General features: G+C 34.7%; 1 protein-coding gene across 19 annotated transcripts in view; it reads left to right on the forward strand.

The window, feature by feature from the left end:
- Positions 1 to 25,650, forward strand: part of IQCM (IQ motif containing M) — a 480,596-nt gene that overhangs the window by 253,392 nt on the left and 201,554 nt on the right. For 18 of the 19 annotated variants that reach the window (XR_012079786.1, XR_012079787.1, XM_072975871.1 and 15 more), the window contains 2 exons: positions 5,411 to 5,469; positions 24,840 to 25,038. Coding sequence is in view for 17 of the 19 variants with exons in the window: in XM_072975871.1 (XP_072831972.1) it covers positions 5,411 to 5,469; positions 24,840 to 25,038 (258 nt within the window). In the remaining 2 variants the exon portion in view is untranslated. Of the gene's footprint in view, positions 1 to 5,410; positions 5,470 to 6,241; positions 6,292 to 24,839; positions 25,039 to 25,650 lie in introns of all 19 variants that reach the window. The other variant, XM_072975897.1, reaches the window with a different exon arrangement.

The raw sequence follows: 25,650 nt of genomic DNA on the forward strand, positions 1-25,650 counted from the left end.
GATATATAGGAGCTTTACAACAAAGACCAGATAGTTGGAACAATAAAAGATTATTAGTTAACTAAAGAAAAACCAGGTCTCTTGAGTTAAAACATTCAGTGCTTTTCTATGTATGGGAGGAAGCAAACATTTGGGCTCACTGAATTCATTCCTTTGACAAGCACCTTGCTATCTAAAGCCAGTATCCTGTCCTTTCTTATTCTGAGTCCCCTCAGAGTGCACCATTGTGAGTGGCTGCAGAGGCTGGGCTGCAGGCCTGTCCTCACTGGGGGGTGGCGGCAGCTGCTGATGACTTGATGGCTTCTGCATTCTTTGTTTACTGATATGGTTTGCAGTATTTTTTGTTCACACATTCAATTATCATTCTGTTACTCTTTTATTCTTTTTCATATTTGCTATCTCTTTGTGTCTCATTGCTGCATCCTGGGTCTTTTTTTTCTTCTGATTTCTCCTTTAGTTTATTGATTCTCTTTGTGTGTCTGTTCTTTTCTTTTACTATCAATGGAGTTTCCAGTTATTTCATTTATTATATTTTTCATTTTTTACAACATCTAGTTGTTATTTTCCAAATCAGCGTGGTCAGTTTGATAATTTTTTGGTTCTTTGAATATATTCCTCTAAACAAATAATGGAAGCTCATTCTTATTTTATATTCTGTATATCTTAATTACAGTATTACAGTGTTTGAGTTTCTGAAAACGTAGTTTGTTGTTTCTTGTGATACCTTGATTGTTTATTTTCTTATGTTTAATGACTTTTCTGATTGTGAGCTCATTTTTCTTGGTATTTTATTGTGAGAATTCTTTAAAACCAGAATTTAAACTGCATTCTTCTAAAAATGATTGATGTTTGCTTTTCCCAGGTGCTTTAGAGCACTACCAACCTGGGGCCACTTTATTCTAAGTGTTTTGCCTTTATTTTGCAGAGGAGGTCTGGGATATTGCAGGTAGTGCTAATTGAGTCCCCAAATCCATATGAATGAGGTCTTGTCATGAAAAATTCCTCAGAGGGTCTTTTTTTCTCTTTCTACCCAGAGCCAAAGTCATGACAGATAAGTAGTCTCATGGTATCTCTTTCTCTTCCTGTTTCTATTTCTTTCTTCCTCCAGGGAAATTTCAAAATCTTGATTTATACTCTAAAGATATTGCACTTCCAGTACCCAGGTTTTATGAGGCATGGTTTCAACTCTTAACATTCCTTCATGCTCTGGGTTCCAGTATTAGTCTCCCAGATGCAGGGCACAGAGCTCATTAAAACTGAGGCTCCAGGTTGTCAGAAATTTCCATGCAATTCCCAAGGCAAAGACAAGCTCCAGAAATCATACAACAGTAAATTCAACATTTCTTGTTTTTGATTAGAAAGGAATGCCATTACTTTCTCTTCAACTCAGCTATGCATTTAAAATATCTTTTATTTTTATTTTTAGAATTTATTATAGTATTATACTGTGATTTGTTGCTATGAACTTGCTCCTGGAAATAACAGCCCTATTATGTCTTTTACAAATAGATTTCAACCCTCAGAGGGACTTACCTTGAGATGTAAACTTCTCTATCCAGCCCCTTCTCTCAGTCTTTGTATTATCTCCTATGTTATCCTTAAATGCCTACATATCAAAGAGTTTTGATTTCCCTTGGAGGTTAAAGAAATTTTGTCTAGGGACTGTTAAATGAATAACCCATGTTTTGTTGGGCCACCATCTTTGGTCTCTCCTAATCTGAAAGTTGAATGACTTTTTGAGGCCATGGCCATTATAGAGTGACCAGCATTACCTATGGGACTCCCCCACTCCTCCTAAGAAATGTAGAAGAAATACAGCACTTGAGAACACCTTCAAAATGGATGTTTCTATGGCTCCATGGAAAGATTTTGAAAAACTACAGGTTTCCTGGGCTTACCACAGCTTCCTGGGGGTGGTTCTACGGCTTGAAAACCCTCCTTTGGTTTGTGTGTGTTCTTAGAAGCTCTCAAAAGCAACAATGTAAAGATACTTACTTGTGAAAAATTCCAAAATGATGTGTTGGGTGTCTTCTGGTTCTGCATGCGTGCAAGTTATTGGTATTTTTCTTTTTAAACCGTTTCTTAGACAAGAAGCAGGAGCAATACAAGGAGGACGCTCACTGCTATTTCACAGAATGTGCTAGTGACATGACTGATCTTTGCTGGGGAACACAAGTGTTAATACGCAAGCCTGGCAGAAAAAGCTTTTCAGTTTATTTCACATGTTTTCATGTGTAATTTGTAATTGTATATGTGTATGCTGTTAGTGATTTTTCTCTTCACAGTTACCTACTTTTAAACAAACCTTTCATTTACCTTGAATAATGTGTTTATATATGCTTCTGGTAGGGTCATGAAGCTATTTATAGCTATGAAAATTTCTTGCTACTTAGAAAATACCTTTAAACACCTTTTGGGTTAAGTATTGGAGGTGTAATATGCCAACTATAGACTACATTTTTATTGCAAACATATTGCAAAATTTCACACTAATAATAGTAATATAGAAATATGTCCAGCATTACTATGCAAAGTCAAAGACTTTCTTCCATATTTCATCTATGGTTAATCAATGCAAGAATTTAATCATTAAACTATGAGACAAATTAGCAGCATTGTCTAAAGGAAAAAGAAAATGCCAGATGAGATTTGGTAAGTAGAAGGGAATTGATATATTAGACAACTGCTTCTAAAAAGAACCTTGAGGTGTAATAATATTGTGCAGATTATCAGAAGTAAGCTTGGTACCAGTTAAATTGTGGGATTTGAGAAAATATATGGGGTAAAAGAAAAGAGGTTTGAAATAAATCCACACAGGTTGTTGAAAATTTTGATGTGAGGATTTAATAGATGACTTACATCTTCAGCCAAGTATTTTGAATGTGTCACTTCAAATGCATTGTCATGGAGAGACTGGGAGCTTGAAGAAGTCTAAAGAAGTAGGTAGCAGCTATGGAAAGAAGAAAAATTTTAAGAGAGAAAGGCATTGAAACATTAAGGCAGAATGGACTTGAGATTTTAATATGAAAGTATGGAGAAAACTGAGACTGAGGGGAAAAAAAAACAAAACTCAGGACCCCTTAAAAATGACTGCCGTTCACTTTGCAAAAAGATGACCTCAAAACTCCCAATTTCTAATTATGTTAGATAAGAAGAAAAAGACACAGTGGAGGTTGTGAAGGCATGAGGTCACAAGAGAATAACTGGAAAAAAATCAGAGAACATTAAGTAAAAACAAATCCTCAAGAATGTTTCTTTGAGACTCTTTTACTTAGTGGCCTTCACATTTGATACCCTTCATCCTAGAGAACATGCCAGTCTCAGTTAGTCTGGCTGAGAAGGAAGCAGTTAAAAAAAATTAAGTTGGAAGTGTAAATATTAGTATCACATAAAGACAATTTGTTCCAAGCCAAGCACTTTGTTTTGTGCAAAAGTATGGAGTATATAGGTTAAAAATAATTTTTGTAGCCATTAGTAATTTTGTAGCCATGAGTATGTGTCAGGACACACAGTATTGAAGGAAGTGTTTAAAATATTGATACTGCTTCATGTTTTATTATCACCTACATGCTGCACATAAGTTTTAATAAGTATAGTATTATTCTTAAGGATGATTGTTTTTAAAAAGAAAACATCAGGGAGTTCTCAAAGTAAAAAACACTTAAGAGATGAAGCAAACCAATTCTCAAGGTTATTATTGCATTCTAGCATAACTGTAGAAAAAAGTTAATCTTTGATCTTAAAAAATAAATGGCATGAAATACAAATTTACATATACAAGTCAGGCTTCATGTAAGACAGCACTATAAGACAGAATGAAGCTTAACTCTAAAGGAGAGATTTATGTTTTGTTTAAAACATTTAAAAACATTGTCTCTGTGTCTTAAAACTGAGTATTTTGGCAATACAAATACAAATTTCTTCTACCTTTTGTCTTTACACTGACCCTTTATATATCCTGAGATTGTATAAAAGAGACATCCTTAGTTTCATTTGTCAAATAGGCTAAATACATATTTAAAATTTAAAAAGCAAAACTGAAATAAGCATTTTCCTTGTGGCATCATGAGCACATCAATAGCTAAGTCACTTTCTGATACTGAATTAGAGTCTGAAGGTGAAGACAACACCAACAATCCAAAATCCGCTAACCTTTACTCGTTATCAAGATTACCTCAAATTCCTCCTATCTGATACCATTTTTTCAAAAGCTGTTTTGTGCAAAATAATTGTCATAGCAGATTATAAACTGAATATGCAATCCATCAGTGCCTCTAGGTATCAGTTTAACCTTTGGATCTCGCCAAATGACCAGAAGGGCAATGGCCCACTTATTCTGAAGTCTTATAGCATTATCTTCATGTGTTGTTCTTTCTACTGTTGACTGATATTGAAGGATCATGTAAAAAGTTCATATTAAACACTCTCATGTAATTGTTTAAGAAATGCTTTTGAAGCTGACTGTGACATTATACCAGGGTTCTTTTCAAGGACTCATGGAAGAAATGTTTCACAGAAAATAAGTTTGCTTCCCTTATAGATATTGTGAATGTTAGGACTGTGTTTTCTTTGTTACTTTGTGTTTTAGTTTGCCAGGCCTGCCACAATAAAATACTGTAGACTGGGTGACTTACACGATGGAAATTAATTTTCTTACAGCTCTGGGGCAGAGTTGGTTTTCTTGAGGCTTCTCTCCTTGTCTTATAGATGGCTGCTTCTTGCTGTGTCCTCACTTGGCCTTTTCTGTAAACATGGGCCCCTGGCATCTCTTTATCTTCTTATAAGGTCACCAGTCCTCTTGGATTAGGGCCTCACCCTTATGACCCACTTCTGACCTCATTTAACATTAATTACCTCCTGAAAGGCCTTATCTCCAAATATAGTCACATTTGGGGATGAAGGCTTTAGCACATGAATTTTATAGGAATACAGTTCAGTCTATAACACTTTGATACAAAGGAGTTTGAGAGCCAAATCTGTGTAACACATTAAGCAACATCAGAAAACACTTGACATTATTTTTCTGTCCACATTTTCCCTTTAACCTGATACTCTTTTTCTTCCTTTTTTATACGTACTCTACTTTTTGTAAGCTACCTTAAATCTTTTTGTAAGACAAAGGACAAAAAAGTAAGTAAATAAATAAGTTCTTATCTATAATAGATGTGTATGGATATTTGCTCACTGAAATGATCAGTAGGAATTATATTCCTGGGGGCCAAAAGATGGTGGAGGAGCGTCCGTTATCATACTCTGAATATACTTACTTATTAAATGTTTAGGCTTATAATATATATTATAATGGAACAGTTCTCCCTTTGATAATGTAACAGAACATCAATGGAATTAAAATTTTACAGATGATGAAGTTGTTTTCCTACTATGTCAACTCTTCTTTCTCTTTTTCTAGAAAACCTTCATGAAAAAAGAACAACAGTCTGTCAAGCCCGAATCAAAGCCACAACCCAGGTGTATCTTTTATATAATAGCACAGAAGTTTAAATTAATGTGCTTGCTTTTGGTTTTATTGTGACTTCTTAAGTATCTGGTTTAAAGAAGAGTAGTTTATTGAAAGCTCATGTTTTTAACATATCTTTTTCAAAGTTTCCCATTTCATTCTAGTAGGGCAAGGGGAAAAAATTCTTATTTTTTGAGTGTATTAATGCTCATTCAGTAGGCCAGGCTGTAAGTTTACTTTGCAATAGCTAGTAAAAGCAATGTAAACAGTACTGCAAGATGTTTTCAGCAATTTTATTTATTAGAAACTGTGAACTACAATTCACTATGGTACAGCATGCCTTTCAGTGACTCTATGAGGGATTCTTAAGATTGCTTTGCTTCTTTGTGTAGCAAATTTATTGACAAACTTTTGTGAAAAACAGCTGATTTTGTGAGATAAATTAGAGAATGAGATGAAAAGAAGGGATTGTAGAAAGTTAACAGTGAAGTTTCTGGAAAGGAGAGATTTCAAACCTGTAATTTCTAGTTCACTGGTGATACATTCATTTATGACTTCACCAGATATTGTTTTAGTACTCACTCAGTGCAAGACACTGTGCCAAGTTACATAGATGCAAATAGCAAAAAGCCTTGGAGACTGAATCTGATCAGAAGCAATCAGTTTGGAAATCTAATCCTCTAGTAAATACAGATTTATTTTAATATATTATAGGGTACCTTTTCTTACCTGACATCCTCTTCATTTCTTCTCTCAATTACTCAAAAATTCTGGTGATAAAAGGACTTGAATCCCTCATTCACACTTCCAAAAACTGGAAAGCTCCAGAAACTGTAAGTTAATGTTACCTAAGGTGGCACCAAAACTCTTACTGTCAAACCTGACTTAAAATGACAGGTGATTATGATTACTCATAGTCTTTACTTTTTCCACCTCATATGACTATTCATGTTTGCACGCATACTAACATTAACTATAATAGCTAATTAATACCAATATGTTTAATGACAGGACGCTGCCCAGACTCTGCTTGAGTGTTACATACTATATAGTATACATGCTATATTAATTTCCTAGACTTCAAAAAAAAAAAAATCTGAATTCCGAAATACATCTGACTATAAGGTTCAAGTACTGTGGAATTTCCCTATATGATGAATCTAGACCAATATGACTATGAAATAATGCAATGCAATTACTTAAATATCCAATAAATAAATATCCAGCTTAAGATTAAGTATTTTCTGAGAGCTAATCTCATAATAAATTTAGTAATAGCATAATAGCATTCATTCTGTGCTTATCTTGTACCAGATACTTTCATTTAACTCCTGCAACAACACAATGATATGTTTTTATTATCACCATTTTACTGATGGAAGAACTCAGGTTGAATATCTCACTTTGGATCATTCAGCTAGTTGATGTCAGAGCTGGATTCAAATGTAGGTCGTTTAATTGCAAAGCCATTGCTATACTTTATAAACTAAATTGTACCAGAAGGATCTCTGGCTAAAATGTCAAGTTCTATGAGAGCAGGGAGTGTTGATTCTGTGAATACTTCTATTCAGAGCTCTTGGCACCATCCCTGTCATGTGGTAGATACTCAGAAAATATAATTGAATAAATGAACAATTTCTAGAGGAAAAGGAAAAACAAATTTGTATTGTCTAGTTGAGAAAAATTTCCTTTGGTCTTTCATAGTTTATGCATTTAACAACAAACATTAAGCACCTCCTATTTTAGGTGCCAAGATAGACTCCTTAAACCTATGGAATTTAAAGCCTAGGCAGAGTCGTTAGTTGCTGTTCACCATGCAGTGAGACAGAAACTGGAGTTTAAGTCCTGCCAAATTAACAGGGATTTAGTAAACACCTCAGTCTCTCCCTGGAAATCTTAGAAGGCCAACACCTAAGGAGTGGAGATTATATCCCAGGACTAAGAGATTTATCTTAGTACAAAGGACAAAACAAACAGATTCACCCTAACAAAGGTGTAAGCTAAGCCTTCACCAGTTTAAGATGATAAACCAGTAACCTTGCTACCACTTAGAAAAAAAAAAAATCAACATTCTTTCAAGGACAGTAACACAATCCAGTCTCTACAGTGTACAATGCTTAGCTAGTACACAATAAATAAAATATTAAAACAGGTTAAGAAATAGGAAAATTTGGGTTACAGCAAAGAAAAAGACATCCCAAATGTTGGAATTAGCTGACAAGGGCTCTAAAGCAGTTATTATAAATTTTCAAGAACTTAAAGAAAATGTGTTTATAATAACAGAGGATCCCAGTCCATAAATGGAAACTATAAAGAAAATAATCAAATGAAAATTATGGAACTGAGAAATATAGTATCTGTTATGAAAATTTCATTGGATAATTGAACAACATATTCGAGAAGGCAGTATAGAAGGTCAGTAAATGCATAGATCTATAGAGACTAATCTGAAGGAGAGAAAACAATGATTGAGAGAAAAATGAGCAAAGACTGATTGACTTATAAATTAATATCAAGTGGCCTACCATATGTGAATTGGAGTCTCAGCAGAAGAGAAATAGAAAAAGGCAGAAAAAGTAATTGAAGAAATAATGGCTGAAAATTTCCAAATTTAATGAAAAACAACTTTATGTATCTAAAAAGATCATCACATCTAAGCAAGATAAATACAAGAAAATCTGCATGCAGAAATATCATAGTCAAGAGCTGAGAATCAAAGGCAAAGAAAAACTTTCAAAATAGCCATGGGGGAAAAATATACATTGTACAGAGGGTTACAATTCTAAGAATTATGGATGTCTTCTTACTGGAAGTGATGCAGACCAGGAAGCAATGAAATTATATTTTTAAAGTGCTAAAAAAATTATCAACTGATAATTCTGTATCTGGTGAAACTATCTCATAATATTGGGGTTGAAAAAAGAATTTTTCAGCTAAATTAAAGAAATGAGAATATATTGCCAGCTGATCAGCACTTCACAAATGTTAAAAGAAGCTCTTCATGCTGAGAGAAATGACATCTGCTAGATATTTGAATCTACGAGACGAAATAAAGAACTTTGAAAATAAAAAAATATATGAAAATGAATATTTTTCTAATTATTTTAAAATTAAACATTTAAGGCAAAATCACAGCATTATTATGGTATTTATAAGTTAGGTATATGCAAAAATATATATGACAATAATAGCAAAAGTAATGGACTTCTACTTTTGCAAGTTTCTTTCATGTCATTAGTAGTGGCATTAATTCTAAGTAGTGTGAGAAGTTAAGAATGCAAAGTGTAATTCCCAGAGCAGCCACTACTACAAAAAGATAACCCTAAAAGATAATACAAAAAGTAAAATGGAATATCAAAAACTATATGGTTAACTCAAAAGAAAAGGGGAACATGTAGAGTGAATAAAAAACAAATAGGGAAACTGTAGACTGAAACCCAACTGTACAAATATTTGTGTTACATATTCAGAATAAACATACAGATAAAGTAAGAGCTTGTCAGGCTGGATAAGAAAGCAAGAACCAACTCTACACTGTTTATAAGAGATTGATATAAAAAGACATTAATTAGAAGTAAAAGGTTAGGAAAAGATAAACAATTAAAAAAGGTAGCCTAAGAATGCTAGAGTGGCTATGTTAACATCAAAGTAGACTTGACAGACTATTGCCAGAGATCAAAAGGACACTTCATAATTGTAAAAGGGTGAATTAATCAGAACTAGATAATAATCCTAAATATGTGTGCCTTAATAATAGAGCTTTAATATAAATAAAGCAAATTGACAGGATTAAAGAATAAAATGGACAACTCCATAATTATGAGTGGAAACTTTTTACATGCTTTTTTTTAGTAATTAATAAGCAAAATAGTAAAAAGAATAAATAACAATATAGCAGATTTGAACAAACTATCAACTAATTTGACCTAATTAACATTTATAGAAGACTACATCTAAGAACTGTAGAATATACATTCCTTTTAAGTGCACATGTAACACTCAGCATAGAGATAAGAACAGAAAGCAATGAAATAGAAAACAGAAACAATTAAGCAAATTAACAAAGACAAAAGCTGGTTCTTTGAAAAGATTAAAAGAATTTGTAAGCTCCTATCAAAACTAAGAAAAAGAAGAGATAAAGCGCAAATTACTTATGTTCAAAGTGAAAGAAGTGGAATCACTATATAGAATATATATTCTATAGACATTAAAAGGATGAGGATATATGAATAACTTAATGCCTACTGCATTGGTGGACAAATTCTTGAAAAAAGACAGTATACCCAAACTGACACAGTACAAACAGAAAATCTGAATAACCTATGTCTATTAAAGAAATTGAACTTGTCATCAAAGACCTTCCCACTAAAATACTTGCTTTAAAGAAAAAAATATGTGTGTGTGTGTGTGTGTATATGTATATATGTATGTGTGTATATATATATATATATATATATATATATATACACACACTATTTGATAGTGTTAGCTTATCTTTTTGAGTAGGTCTTTTTCCTGTAAACATTCTTTACCAGGTTAATTTGATTAGGAAGTTTTTTTTTCCTCATAGGTGTTACTAAAATTAAAATTTATTCCAGCCCTTTCAATGATAAAAAAATTATACAGTCTGAAAGATGAGTGTTTATTATAGTTATTTTCCTGGAGCCAATCAGCTAATCTGAATGCTAAATATTTTCCTGTACAGTCTACCATCTGTTGCAGGCATGAAGAGCTGTAGCAAAGTTTTGCAGGGATATCTAGCTAACTTCTGCAGGGATTATCTTAAGCATTTTAGAGGATGATGGCTGAAGGGAAGTTCAGAAATCACTTGATTTAATTCTTTTAATTTCCAGTTGAGAAAACGAAAGATTTAAAAAGAGTAAGTGACTTCTTCAAGGTTTCAACATCACACAGAAAATAACTGTTACTAGATTTCAACCCTCAATTACAGTAGTCTTACTCAATCATGCTGCCTTTATGCCATTTCTATCTAAAAATTTACAACCTTTCTGATGATTACTTAAGAGAAGTAGACTGAAACTAATCATTTAGTAAATTCAGGAGTGGCTCTAATGATTAAAACATGTTACTAGATAGAATTCTGAAGAAAGAAAGAGAGAAAGTGAAACAAAGTGAAAGTAAAGTGATGCAGTGAACTATATAAAACTATAAATATTTCACATACAGACACATTTCATTGAAAATATTGAAGTGAAACAATATTAAGATTTTCTTGTTTATTTGAAATCTGGTACCATTTCTATCATAAAAATTCCATGAACTTTCGAATCCAAATGTGGGACCCTTCAAATCTTGTCTTAAAGCATTTTTTTTGTTACAGAGAAATTTCCCATGTATTTTCAATTAGAAGTTCCCTTAGAGTCTGCATGAGACAAAGTATATTATAACCTTCTATCAGTCATCAGTCAACTTCTGTAAGGTACTGGCTAATTTCTGAAGTATTTTTGCATTTCAAAGGTGAAAGCGTGTCACGTATATATTACCATTGCCTGGCTACAGTAAATAGAAGAAAGTTTGTTTTTTTTTCACCCTTCTTAGTTATAGGAAAAAAATGATGTAATTCATTTACACAAACCCACGAGCTTTGTGGGAACCCTCTACAGTTGGCAAATAGAACTGGTTTATGCACCCACTCAGCAATATTTTTTAAGGAGGCAGTCACTTGGCTGTTAGAAGGTGGGGATGGGAAATTAAGCAAACTAAAAATGCTGTTGCTGCACTTGATTTGGAATTACTGCAAATCTGAGCACCTCCTCCTATTCTTGGGAGGGAATGGAACCTGTTGCCTTATATGGAGAAAAAGTGGTAGATAAAGGAGAGAAAATTATTGTTGTCCTAATCTTGAATGATTATGAGCCTAAAAGGCAAATTTTCACATTTCTATGTTTTTTTGGTCCATCTTCCTGTTTTTTTTGTTTGTTTGTTTGTTTTTGTTTTTTTTTCCAACTGTGAAGTTCTCAAAATTTAGAAGAACAGATGAGAGAGTATTGCTTAGGTCTATTAGCTGTGCAAATATGTATACTGAAGTACCTAAGATTTTTTGTTAGCAACATTATTAACCAGAGGGCTATAATGCTCAAATCCAGCACATTTAGGATAAATTTACAGGATTGCAGGTTCCACACAATTGATTTTATTTTGGAGTTCTTAAATATAAATTTGTGTATTTTTATGAGAGAGATGATCTTATTGTCTTGATTTTTTCAATTCTGCTATAGATATTCATTTCATGTACAACCTTGCCCAACATTTAGAGAATCTAGTTTTCATAGATGAACATTATAAAACTAAATTATTTGATATCTGAATGAAAGTTTCTACTTCCTCAATATTTCAACTTAAATGATAGATTTTGAAATTGTTAGAACTCTTGTGTCAGAGGACTGTTAGAAATCTTTCAGGTGAAAATAAGGTTGACAAAGTCTAAAACCAGTTTTTAAGGGAAAGGAAGGTTATGTTAAGCTTTTCAAAGTGTGCCAAGCAATTTCAGTTCCATTAAAATTGCCAAAGGGACATTTTTATGAGGTTTACTGTTTTTTTTAAAGTAAAGTGCTTTATGTAAGATTTCTAAACCAGAAAGAATTAAAGCCAATTAGATGTAACTCTTAACTTTTAGTTTTTTTTTTTAAAAAGTAATACATACAAGAGTTATAGTATGTATGTTAATTTTTTACCCTGATAAAGGTAAAAGTGGATGATACTTTGCAATGAAGTGGGACTTTGTCTTTTCCTAGCATCATCTTTTTAATCTCTTCATTAACTTCTTTATGATTAACACATTTTCTCTCATTTGTCTAGTATCATTAGTATAAAACTATCAAGAGCAGTTTATATTATTAACTAAAAGGAAATAATGCATTAGCATACAGGGTTCTTTCTCAGTATCTAAGCAAAAATTGTGAGCCAGAAGCTATATTGATTGTAGTCTGTTATACTATTTGGATGACATTGTGCTTTTATTTTCTGTGAGAAAGATTTTCTTTATGTCTTCCTTGAGGACCACTTCAATTTGTTTGGTGTCTCTAACTGTATTGCAAATAGTATCTCCTTTTCCCTTCAGGTAATCTAATGTATTCCATGAATAAAACACTTATCCTCCTTTGATGTCTTTCTGCAGAGAGCTGTTCATCCCTTGCAGAGTCATATGACTTTAGTGATAAATTTACCTTTTGTTGAATTTCTAAAGTACGTAATTGTTTTTAAAAATGACTAATTGATTTCCGATAAGAACAATCGATGGGTCTTTAATTCATAGAATTCATAGAGGAAAAACATTCTATTTTTGATTCATAATATTAAATTTGTACTTGTAAGAAGTTCGGAGGCTGGTCATCAGCCTTTCACCTTTTTAGTATTTAATTTGTTTCAATTCTGGATGTTAAAAACATTATTTAAATATACCTTCTACGAAGTGTACCATTTTGGAAACCTTAAGTTCCTTTTTTTTTCATTCTTTAGAATTCCAAGCATCCAGATAGTTCATGGAAATATATAGATGAGGAATCATTGTATACTTCCTCCTTCCTAGTTTGTAGTATACTAGAGCTAAAAGGGTAGTAGTAACTGGAAATGACTCACTAACATGTTACTAAAAGGCAAAATTGTACTATTGATTTTAAATTTTCTCTTTTTTGATATAATGGAAAATAGTGCATTTCCTGGTATATCTAAGTATGAAATTCACATTTCAGAGTCTGGAGATTTATCTAGGTACTCTAATGTTTCCTTTATCTCTCTAGAATTACTGCATTTGTCTATCATTTTTTTCCTGTCATGGATTAAGTACTCTTATTTTAATCTCAAAACAATTTTATAGTTTGCTACCTAATACCTTTCTTTTAACCTTTTCTAAAATTTGTTACCTTCTAGTGTAATATTAGCTTGTTTATGGTTAGATACCTTCTGTGAACAGTTTTTTCTGAGTCAGTACCCAGCCTAAGCATTTTCTGAAAATAGAGTTATAATAGACAATATTTTTCCAGTGATACTTCCCCTTGTGTCTTTTGCCTTTGGGGAATTATAGAATCTCAGAGTTGAAGGAACCTTGGAGATTTTCTACTGAAGCCCTCTATCCAAAGGATGAATCTCCACATAACCTCTATTTGAAAACTCTGGAGATTAGTAATGCATCTGTTGAAGTGGAATCCCACTTCATTCTAGAGAATGCTCAGATTTTTAGACAGTTTTCTATCCCCTTGAATTGATCCACATTGGTCCTAATTCTGTCTTCTTGAAGCCACTCTTTTTACCAATTTTCTTTTTTTTAGATGCTCCTCCCACCCTGTGTGTGTGTGTGTGTGTGTGTGTGTGTGTGTGTGTTTGCAACATTTTTGTTAGAATGCTAATTCAAATCAGCTCAAGCAAAATTGTGCTTAAATCTGTTTGCTCACATAAGTGGAGATTCCAAGAGTCTGGAGTATTGGTGGGTGTCTTTCTTGGTATCTATTAACAACTTGGGCTCAACTGATTCAACAGTCTCAAGTAATGTCTTCAGGATGTGTGCTCCTTTCATTCATTTTAAATCTCTGCTTGCCCCTTCTTGGCTTTAAAACCTCTTACTATAGACTTTTTTCTCCATGTGGTAAGGAAAATGGCTGCCTTCCAGCTATCTGTAATTGACTTACTTCCTGCTGTTACCAAAAGGAGTCTCTACACACACACACACACACACACACACACACACACACACAGAGAGATATCCTGGCTGACCTTCCAGCTTGGATAGCATTAGCAGCCCCATCATGGAGAAGTCACATGAGTGGAGAGGGAGAAGTGCAATTCCACAAGGAAAAAGGAGGTGAAAACAGAGGAAAAGACCCAGTGCCCACCGTACTCAAAAGTATCTTTCTTAAAGTATGATGCTTTAGAAAGAACTCAGTATTTCAGATATAATTATATGAATACAGTTTACAATGAGACCAAACTGTAGACACTCTAGATTAACAGGAAGCCTTTGGGGGTCATTTCCTTAAGGGCAATACTCACGTTGCTTTAAATTGTGGAAAACAAATAAAACCTCAAACATGCAAACCTTGAGGCTTTCTCAGATATTCTAATGCATCCCCATTCTGTTCTTTTTCTGTCCCTCCTTTCTCTTTATTTCTCTCCCTCCTTTTTCTTCCCTTCATCTATTATATATTGCCAAGCACACAAATAAAATTGGTTGCTCTCACGGAATTCAGAGTGTTGAAGGGTGGTAGACCCAAAGAATTAAGTTATGTAGTAACTGCAATGCTGGAGGAAAGGTACCTCACTATCCTCATGGGGCTGAGAGGAACTAATTGTATAACCATGTGTATTAACCACTTGCAGAGCTACCAGTGAAACTATCACATTTCAGCATTAGAGTTAGCTCCTTATCATATTTGCCTCAAATAATTAGCTCACATGTTACCTTTTCAATAATCCTACACTTGCCATGACACTATTTAAAATTGTATCTTCCATACCTGCTAGCATACCCTAACTGCATTATCCTGTTTTTTTTTTTATCATAGCACACATTGTCTTCTAAGATACTCTATAATTAGCTTGTTTGATTATTGTGTTTCTTCCAATAGAATATAAGCTTAATGAGGACAGGGAGTTTTCTATGTTTTATTTACCAGTGACTCCTCAGTCCTAGAAGAGAATCATATACTAGATGAATGAATGAATGAATGAATGAATGAATGAATGAATGAATATACATTTAATGCATGAATTAAATTTTTGGATCTTGTCTCTGCCTTCAAATGAACTTCTTTTTCACTTTCCAGGCATCTGTATCTTCTATTTCAGACTTTCTACTGCTTCCTAGGTCTCTTCACTGGAATATCCCATAACCATCTCTCAAAATTGAAATTATTATGTGTTCTCTCTCCTGTGTCTTCTCTCCTGTATTCCCTCTCTTACCAGTAATGATACTATCCACTCTATCACCCAAAACTACTCAGTCAGCCTTTATTCTCTACCTTGTTTACAAAAAGATTTTATAAGAACCTTGAAATTTGCCTTCCTGAAATTCAGAAACATCATAAATCATTCCCTGGTATAGCAATCTAGTGAAAACAAAACAAAAACAATAATAAAACTAAATTAAAATAAAGGAAATGAATTCAGGGTGGCACGACATTCTTTTTGTATACATTCTGGCTCTTGGCACCACTACTACTTTTCTTTAGTTCCTCACATACCATCCAATTGATAACTGATACAATCTGAAATTAAATTTACTGGCTCATACTTTGTAATTTTTTTATTCTTTCGTTTTAAGAAAATGAAGACATTTGCTATTCTCCAGAATTCTTACATGACATTCATCCTCCAGTTTCTCAAAGACAGCAGATCAACAGATGAATCTGGAAAATTATTTGCCTGAGCCTAGAAAATTTAACTAAGAGCAGCTTTAATTTTGTTTATGACATTTTTCCTTGGTTTGAGCTTCAGTTCTTTCTTATTAGTACTTGTTCTGTCCTTTTTAGTCTGGTTTTTATTTATTTATTTTTTGTTCTTCTTGAGCAAAATAGAAACAGTTGAGCTCGAGGTATTGTATTTCCATTAAAGTCCAGGTGGTGCTGATGCTGCTGGTCTCCAGACCACACTTTGAGTTTCATGCTGGAAGATACACTGGACTATGTCCAGTATTTCCCTCTATTCTCAGCTCTGTCAATTCCTAGGATGACGTAGTTGCTTTTTTCTAGGGTTGTATAGCTAATAGAGAAAGTTGTGGTAAATCACCTTAATGATATCCTAGCACTATAATCTTGTGATAGCAAACTATCTGGGAAAATAGCTACCAGAGTACTGCATTTCCTGAGAAATGCTACCGTTTCAAAACACACGCTTACCTCCAAGTCAAGTGTTATTATTTAGCTGCACCTTCAGTCTTCCTGTCCCACCATCCTCAGGATTGTTTCTCAGTGCTTTCAGTAGAGAATAAAGATAGCTAAGTCTAGGTCAAATAAGTGCCTCAGTCATCAACTTTTTTCCTAATATCATTTTATGCTGCTTGGTGTGCCCTTTGTGCTGATCCTCCATCTTCCCTAACTTTCCTCGCTCATGACTATTTCCCTGGCCCTTAAAATGTCTACTTTACTCTGAATCTTCAGAAACTACTGGTCTCTTGCTTGACCACTGCCAAGAACTTTGAAACTTCCTCTTAGTTGTTAATTGTGGAATTTTGGTGTCTTCCTTCCATTACTTATCCTCTCATGCCAGGGACCTTCTCAAGAGGGCTTTGTACCCAAGCAGGAGCAGGTTGTGCAGTAGACGGCTAGCAGCCTGGAGCTCTGAACGTGTCCAGAGTCCAGCATGTCAGCACCATCTGGTTGTCCTAATCTTACCTGATTGGGTGGAACAAAGCACTGCAGCAGCAAAGAGGACACAAGAGTAGCCAAGCACCCAGAGATAGGCTCTCTGGTAAAACTGAGTTATTGCATATTGGCTTAGGTTCCTGGCAGAACTGGGGACTTGCACTCCCTTCCCTGGAATAGTGGTGACTGGCAGAGAGTTACTCCCTCTCTCGTGTGCATGGGATGTATCTAACTCCACCCTTGTCTGCCAAAGGATGCAGCAGCAGGGAAAAAACTGACCACGTGGAATCAGCAACTGGGAAAAAGAATGGCTTGGCCTGATTCAAGGGGAAGGTCCTGTGTAGCTGTGATTCTGTCACCCAGGGGAGCACCTGAGGGTCCCTAATCTGTACATAAACTGTCTCTCGTAAACACAGGCACCCCTGCCTTAGGCAAAGGAGCAAGGAAGCCCTCTATCCTATTTCTAATAACAAGTTCTGGGAAAGCTTGCAGAAAACCAAACTGACTATATTTTCTAGCTGTGTTTACATGACAAGAACCAGAGGACTTATCCACAAGAAACTGGTATAAGCTGACTGAACTTGAAAACTGGGACAAAGATCTCTCTACAGCTCATTGTCATCTCATTTTAACACTAAAATCCCCACCAGAGGGCACCATCTTGGTTCCATCCACTTGTGACCCAAACCCTAAAGGACCATAAAGGGGCAGAAAAGAGTCCTGGATCCCATTCCAGGAAATCATCTCCCACTTTCATGAGCCTAAGTGACACTGGTCTCCACCCTTTTAGCCCCTTTTCCTATAAAAAGCTTGTCCTCGCCTACACTCGGGGAGAAGGTGCTTTTAGAGCAAGAGCTCCTCCTCCTCCATTTGTTGGCCAATGCATAAAATTTCTGTCTGCTGCTACAAAAAGTAATTTCACCTTATTGATATGAACAATAACTGAGGAGGGAAGGCAGCTAACGTATTGGTACCAATTCCTATGTGGAAGCAGAAGGAAAATGAGGAGCAGCAAGCAGAATAACAGGAGGGAGAACACACAGTAACCCTGCACACAGAAGTAATAAATGAGGATGCGTGAATGTCTCAGGCAGGGAAAAATCAGATTTTCTATCACTTTTTCATGGAAGTACTCATACAGAGGGAGAGTAGAGAGGCAGAACCCAGGGGAGGTAGGGATACAAAGTACCATTCCTCTCTAGGTTGCTGTGAAGACTGCCCACATTTCCTGCTTTTCTAATAGAGTTCAGCTTGCTTCCTGACCGTCGCTCTGTGCGTGTGCTTGCTTGAGGGTCTCCTGGACTCCAGGGAATGACAGTCTCTAAAACACATGTGTGGTTGGGGATGAAATATTGAGTATAATATCAGGAATTGTTTTTACAGTCACCTGAACTGTTGTGGGGGTTTGTCTCCTAACCTAAAGCCCTCTTCTAGGGAGAAGGAATCTGTGCACCAGTCTTCATTGTCTGCTCTTTTTGAGTAGATATGAGAGAGACGGATGGCAGTGGGTAGAGCCAGCTCTCTTCCATAACTGCCTCAAGTTTGGGCTGGGAGCAAAGGGCTATCCCAAGAGACATAAATTGATGTTTTGGGAGAAAGAGCAGACAACTCACTGTGTTCCCTATTCCATAGACAAGCTTGTGAAAAATGGAGAACTGTGGTCACTGTGCCACAGTAAAATCAGCTCCCATTACACCTGTGGCATAAACGCCCAGGTCATTACAGACATCTTCAGGAGTAGTTTTCTTCAGTGTCCTACAGATGAAACATGTAGGCACAATAAAAAGGAGTTTTAACTGTTTGTATTAAAGAGAATTCCCTGGAAGTGCACCGTAATTATCTTGCCCATAAAGTCAGAGTCCATTAAGTTTGAACAAAACCTGTATTTCCTTTCCGCTTTTGCTTTTCTCTTGTGTGAAACGATAATTTCAGTTTAATTCATAATAAATAGTTCTCCTCCAGAATGTTTATACATAAGAGAAAGAATAATTGTGTTTTTTTAAACTGAATTTGGAATTTAAAAATCTCTTTCTTATTTTGAAGAAGAGCTGTTGGAAAATTCAAACCAAGCAGCAGCAGCAAAAACAAAATCCATCTTTCCAGAAATCTGACATAATGGGCTGAGAGATGTCTTCCTAGGAAAATCAGGTGGGGCAGGGAGCAGACATACTCCCAGCCCAGTGTGGCATTTGCATTTCTGGATGGGTACTAGTTAGAGCACTTTAGGTGACTGTTTAAGGCAAGTACCCTCAGAGGCTTCAAATAGAATATTAGCCTCCACCCTTTAATATGATCTGGTTAAAGAGATTGCTGTGGAACTGGGGCCTCCAAAAATAAGAGATCTCTTGGCTGTTTTGGGTCAAGGCAGGCTAGCATTGTGAGGAATGATCAGAACACAAAAGAAGCATAGAGAAAGCCCAGAAGAAAACACATTCAGATATTTAAACTATTTAAAATTTTGTCTAAATTAAAGTGATTCTATCTTACATTTCAGGAGGATTGCATTTGATTTTTAAAAGTTTCAAGAACCCTGCTCTGATTTTTTAAGTGAACAGGTTTTGCTAGCATGAAGTACTAAACCCTTGGCAAGATTTGCAAATAAATAACATTGAGACAGTATTAATCATGGAAATGTATTATATCCCTGTTCTTAAAAACCTCTACCGCCCATGCTGAATTTAATGCATTGTTTTTAAACTGAACAGACCTCATATGGGACATTAAAGTAGGCCACAAACTTGTTTCACTCGTTAGCCAAGCTGCTTTCAGATCCAGCATTCAAAGCACAAGGGCATCACATGTCTCCACTTCAAGGCTGCCCGTACAGGAAACGAAAGCCCTCGACACAGCTTGGTAGCAGAGGATCCAAATCAGAGTAAATTGTGTAAATTATAACCAAATTGCAAAGCATTTGGACAAAGCAGGCATGCTAGTCTAATCAGGCAAGCGACGATATTTACTTTTCGATAGTGCAGGTTGGAAGAGGAATAAGGGGAGGGAGGCAGCATCACAAATCTCTTCTAATGTATTTCTGAACTTGGCAGCCTGAACTGGTTTTGTCACATATTTGCAGCTTAAAAAGTATTTGGCTTTTACAACAGCCAAAATAAGTATCCCTTAATCACTTTCAACCTATGAACAGATGGGCAAAGAGTGCTTTTATAAATGGAGCATACAAAATACTTCAATATCAGCCAAAGCTAATTAGTAGCAATATCTGAACCAAACTCTAAAACTGATTTAGTGTTTAATATATATTATTGTATAAGCATTAGCAGTTGAAAGGAAATTCCCTCTTCAAATGTTTGCCAAGCTCAGTGTCTAATGTTCAGACACGATTAACTTACTAATTAACTTATTGTCTCTTTTCTCACATGTAATCTTGCTTAATGATTTCTCCTCTCACTGAAAACTATTTGGTCTGATACTTGATCATAGATTTGTCAGATCTCAAGTGAAAGAGGCAAATTCAGCTCTTCAGTTCTGGTCTTTCTCTTAAACTTTTTAGAGTGACTTTAGTGAAAGGTGGCTTGGGGAAAAAGGGTGGTCTCTTTATGGTAAAAACTGGTTTCATATCTAGCCTGTAATGACTGACATTTTTATCTTTATAAAGACTTTCTTAAAGAGTTTTTTTTTGTAAAATTGAGATATAATTGACATATAACATCACATTTGTTTCAAGTGTACAACATAATGATTAGATATTTGTATATATTGTGAAATGATCACAGAAAGTCTAGTTAACATCCATCACTACTCATAGTTACAAATTTTTTTTCTTGTGATGAGAACTTTTAAGATCTACTTTCTTAGCAACTTTTAAGTATGCAATACAGTGTTATTAACTATAGTCACCGTGCTGTACACTGCATCCCCAGGACTTATTTATTTTATAACTGTAATATGTAACTTTTAGCCTAAAAGAGTTTTACAGAGACTCTTTAGTGGCTGAGAATCCATAAAATTAATAATTATCTCCATATCATAACTGTAAAATCTGTAAAAAATGATAATTATCTCCATATCAGAATGGTATTAAGACATTATGAAGGAAGATAAATTTAAAAATTACATTTGGAGAAGTAAGCAAAAGATAGTTTCTACTCATTCTTTAATTCAGAGGAGGTTACTCTGCCTCCATTTATCTGACAGTCACAATATATTTCCCTCGTCACACCTACATACTACTGATTCTTGTATCCTGCATGAAGTTGACCATTTATGTAATAGAGTCAGTGTACGTGGTATGACTATCTTTAATATCTCTGAAACAAACAAAAGAAAAAGAAAACCTGAAGCCATTCACTCAAATCATTCTAACCACTGAGGATTGGGGTTTGCCAGTGCCAACCTCTCTAAAGTCATGACATAATTTTGTCCTCTCTTGATTTTATCATACATAGTTCAAGATGAGCTTTGAATTCTGTGTTAATCACAACTTCATGATCTTGGGACATCACCTAATTTCTCTCAGCGTCAATTTATTAAATCAGACTAGAAAAATTTATTCAATAAAATTATTTTGCAGATTAAAGCAGAAAGTGTGTTGAGAGTAAATGCTTAATAAAAGATTGCCACTATTACTGGTATTAATGGATTTAGTTATTATAATTTTTATTTATATTATGCAATGTATATTTGTCTATTTCAAATTTAAACAAAATGGAAACCAAGAAGTAAACATTTTTCTTTATAACTAGTGTTGTTTCTTTACAACCTAGTATTTAATCAGGGATTTGCATGGGTTTTATTGAGGGACTTAATGAATCAGAATCTATAGGGCAGTTCCTGAGTAAGAGTTCTTAGAAAATATTTCTCAGAGATTCTCATGCCACCCTTGATTCAGAACTGTAGTAATAGTCACCAATAATGTTTTGACTTCTCTCTTTCTGTCCCTATTTACATACATCATTAAGAAAATAATGTTGCACTCCTAAAATGCATATAATTTAATATCTCTTGATATAATTTCTCTTATTCTCTTGATACAAGTTTTTGAAATCATAAATATTTTCTCAGGTTATTGCATAATCTTCATACACATCATAATAGTTTATGACCTCATAATAATTTTATGACCTCATAATAATTTATTGATTGGATATAGTACAATCTCCTTAGATACTTGTTTCTGAATTTCTCCCATCATAAAATGAAACTATGATGGATATCCTTACATATATAGTTTTGTTTTTTTTTTTTAAAGATTTCAATTCTTTTGGAGATAAGTGCCAGAGAGAATTACTTGTGTTTGTTTATCATGGAATATAAGATGCCTTTCTTCCCCTGACTGTGAGATATTAATGTGTATACTTGCTCATGATGGAGAAAAGACAAGTTGCCAGTTTGCTTTCTCAGCCTTACCTTGTGGTCAAGTTGCACTCATAAGGCATGGTTGTGTCCAAATAAGTTTGTTTAGCAACTTTTGGTTTAGTATCATTAACTTAGTGCTTTATTGGAGCCAATTTCAATAACATAGATGACCTAAGAGGTGTTGGTTAAAACAAAAAGATGTCTATGTTGCATGGTTAGCAAAACTGGCAAAACTTGAGGCAAACCTCAGGTTTTTAAAAAATTTACCGCATAAAGCATTTGTCATGAGTGTCACTACTTGACAGCGATAATCTACCTCTGAAATAAAATCTTGCATTAAAAATCAATTAGACAGTTACTGTGTTAACCTTTGGGTATAAACATAAATATGTGTATCAGTAATTTATTGCTACAGTAACATCACAAAATTTAGAGGTTGAAAACAACAACAATTATTTTTCATGAGTCAGTTTTGATGATCTAGTCCAGACTCAGCTGATAACAACCTGAGCTCGCTCAGGTGGATTCGTCTTCTCTCTTCTCATGTGGTCTCTCATCCTGTAGAGGCTTGCTGGATTGTTCTCATAGATGGAGGATTCCATGAGAATGGAACTGTATGAGGCCTCTTGGGGTACATGCTAAGAACTGGTACGGCATCATGTGCACTTTTGAGTACATGACTAAGAACTCTGTGCCATTCAAGGCAACTTAGGAGACCAGCAGAGCTCCGCTGACCACTGCTGGTGCTTCTACAGTATACATCACACATCACCTTACAGTCAGTCACACGTATTCCTTTAAAACTTACTCCTTGTTTTTAGAACATGGAACTTTAACTATAAAGTTGGCTCATTTAGGTATTTCTAGAAGACTTCTCTTACTTTTCTGAGAAAAAGGAGGAAAAGTCATGAACTCAGAATCCTTTATATTTTACAGTAGGTCTTGAAACTCAGGAAAAGCCAGAATGAATCATTTCTATTTCATCCGCATTCCCAGTTAATCTCATACATGAAGACCTGTTTATAAAATTGTTATATTAACCGATCAAAAAATACTCTTAGAAGGCACAGCTCCTTCTTTTCTAAGCTATTCAAAATAAATCTTAATTTAAACAAACAAAAAGAAAACTGTTTTGTTTTCTTTGCCTCTTCTGGTAGCTTTGTCTATCTAAATATTTCTTCACAGAACAAAATGTTATATTTTTGACTCATTAATCTACAAAAGGTTTCTCAAGAGAGAGAATGAGGAAAAGAACCAACCAAAGATGTAAAAGAACTATAGTTACAAGAACATCATACAAAGCTAACTTCCTTTTTTTCACAAGCATGGAAAGGACATTTTTCATTTATATACACAAACACAAAGAAAAATAACAGCCTCAATTCTACCTCTTCAGCTAGAGGGCAAAGGTAAATATGGAGGACAGTTTTCTGTGTCTGAGTAAATCGCTCTAGCTAGTAGTGGCTTCTTGGGAGTAGGAGGGTCCGGGAGTCAAAACGGATCTCCAAGGAATACTTGTTAGGAAAGTCTCTTGATCTGAAGCTGATCTCCATTCTAGTGGGTACAAAATTATCTCTTAAATGGTTTTAGCTATTACTGGTATTCAAATAACATGTAATACAGAGCATATCAGAAGTATCACAAGCTTCAAGACAAACTAACAGAAAAGACAAATGGAAAAGATCCCCTGTCATCTACCATCTACCAGCAAACAGAGACTAGATGGCTGGATCCAGTAGTCAAAATCAGGCTTCTGACACGGAAGAAAAATAATGGCTACGTACAAAACAGAATAGGACTCGACAAGAACCAGCTTAGTGCAAATATCAAAACAGACTCAGAGGAGACAAAAAATGCAGAAGCAGTGTCAGTGATTTTCACTTGAAATCAAGAAAGTTGGGACTGGGATTCAGAGGTCTTTTTAGGGTAAGCCTCAGCTCCAGTGTGTGAAATGATCTGAGCATCTCAGTGGAACTTCAGATGTGAAAGATGCAGAAACAAAAGCAATTAAGAAGAAAAAAAGCATGTTTGGATGCTAAGAATTGTAAGAAAACTACACTTTGAACTCTGGAAGACTGAAAAACTTTGACTACCATATGAAAAAATACAACAGATACATAAAGGAAAAAAGCAGACACAAGAGTACCAAGGTTACAGACAGTCTGTTCACATTAGAAAGTCTGCATTTTCTCACGTGGTTCTCATCACTGCAAGGGCATCCATATCAGTCATGGTTTCCGGTATGATGCCTTCTTCCTGCTGTCTTGTAGTCCATGACCCTATCAATACACCACCGTGCCTCACAACTGAGAGCATTTGGAAAATAAAATTACTTTTCAGATGATATTTGGTAAGCAGAGTATCAGTGCCAGATAATTTTGAAGCAGTCTTCAGTTTAAAATAGCTTCTGGGACGAGAAAGTTATTTTTACTAATGTGCCCTGTCATATGAAAATTATTTTGTTCCTTAGATACTGTATCTCTCGTTTGTATAGCTGTGGGTGAATTTTGACAACTTTACCTACTTATGAATTTCCTTTCTTCAGAAGGTTAATTTGATACATATACAGATTCTAGCATATTCAACCTTCTTTGGAGAATCCTACTGCATGTTCAGGTTATATATGTATATGAATTCTATGTGCTAATTACAGTGTATTTCCTATTTCAATATATTCATCATCAAAACAAATTTAAGACTTTAGGAATGTTTATTTTGCTTATTAACAATAAAGTTTTATGTTTTATTTTTAGTGTAAAACCGATTCCAAGCAAAAGTGATAAATTTGGCAATAAAGTTAAAAGAATTGGACCACACATAGAAATCTTCCAAGTGTTCCGGGGAAGGAAAAAATTAACAATAACCAAAAACATAGTTAAAATGATCACCGTCATACAGGCGCTTATCAGAGGGTGGCTTGAACGCAGAAGATTCCGAAGAATAATGACCAAGGTAAAGCATATCTGGAATGTTATAATGTGTTTAAAACTTATTTTTTCTTCCAGTTTTATTGAAGTGTAATTGATGTGCAGCACTGTATAACTTTACAGTGTACATCATAATGATTTGACTTATATGTCATGGAATGATGACCACAGTAAGTTTAGTGAATATCCATCATCTCCTGTACATACAAAAGTAAGAAATGGAAAAAAAAATTTCCTTGTGATGCGAACTCTTAGGTTTTACTCTCCTTACAACTTTCAAGTATAATGTACAGCAGTGTTAACTATATTTATCATGTTGTACATTAGATCCCTAGTACTTATTTATCTTATAACTGGAAGTTTGTACTTTTTGACTGCTTTCATCCAATTTCCCCTCCTTCCACTTGTCTTTGGTAGCTGCAAATCTGATCCTATTGAGTCTGTTTGTTTTTGAAGTATACTTGATCCACAACACTGTTAGTTTCTGTTACACAACATTGGGGTCTGATTTTCTGTACATTTCAAAATGATCACAAGTCTAGTTAGCATTTGTCACCATACAATGATACATGCCTAATCATTGACTATATTCCACACACTGTACATTTCATACCCATGACTCTTATATTTTACAACT

The sequence above is a fragment of the Vicugna pacos genome, chromosome 2 (genome assembly GCF_048564905.1).
Source record: "Vicugna pacos chromosome 2, VicPac4, whole genome shotgun sequence".
Lineage (NCBI taxonomy): Eukaryota > Metazoa > Chordata > Mammalia > Artiodactyla > Camelidae > Vicugna > Vicugna pacos.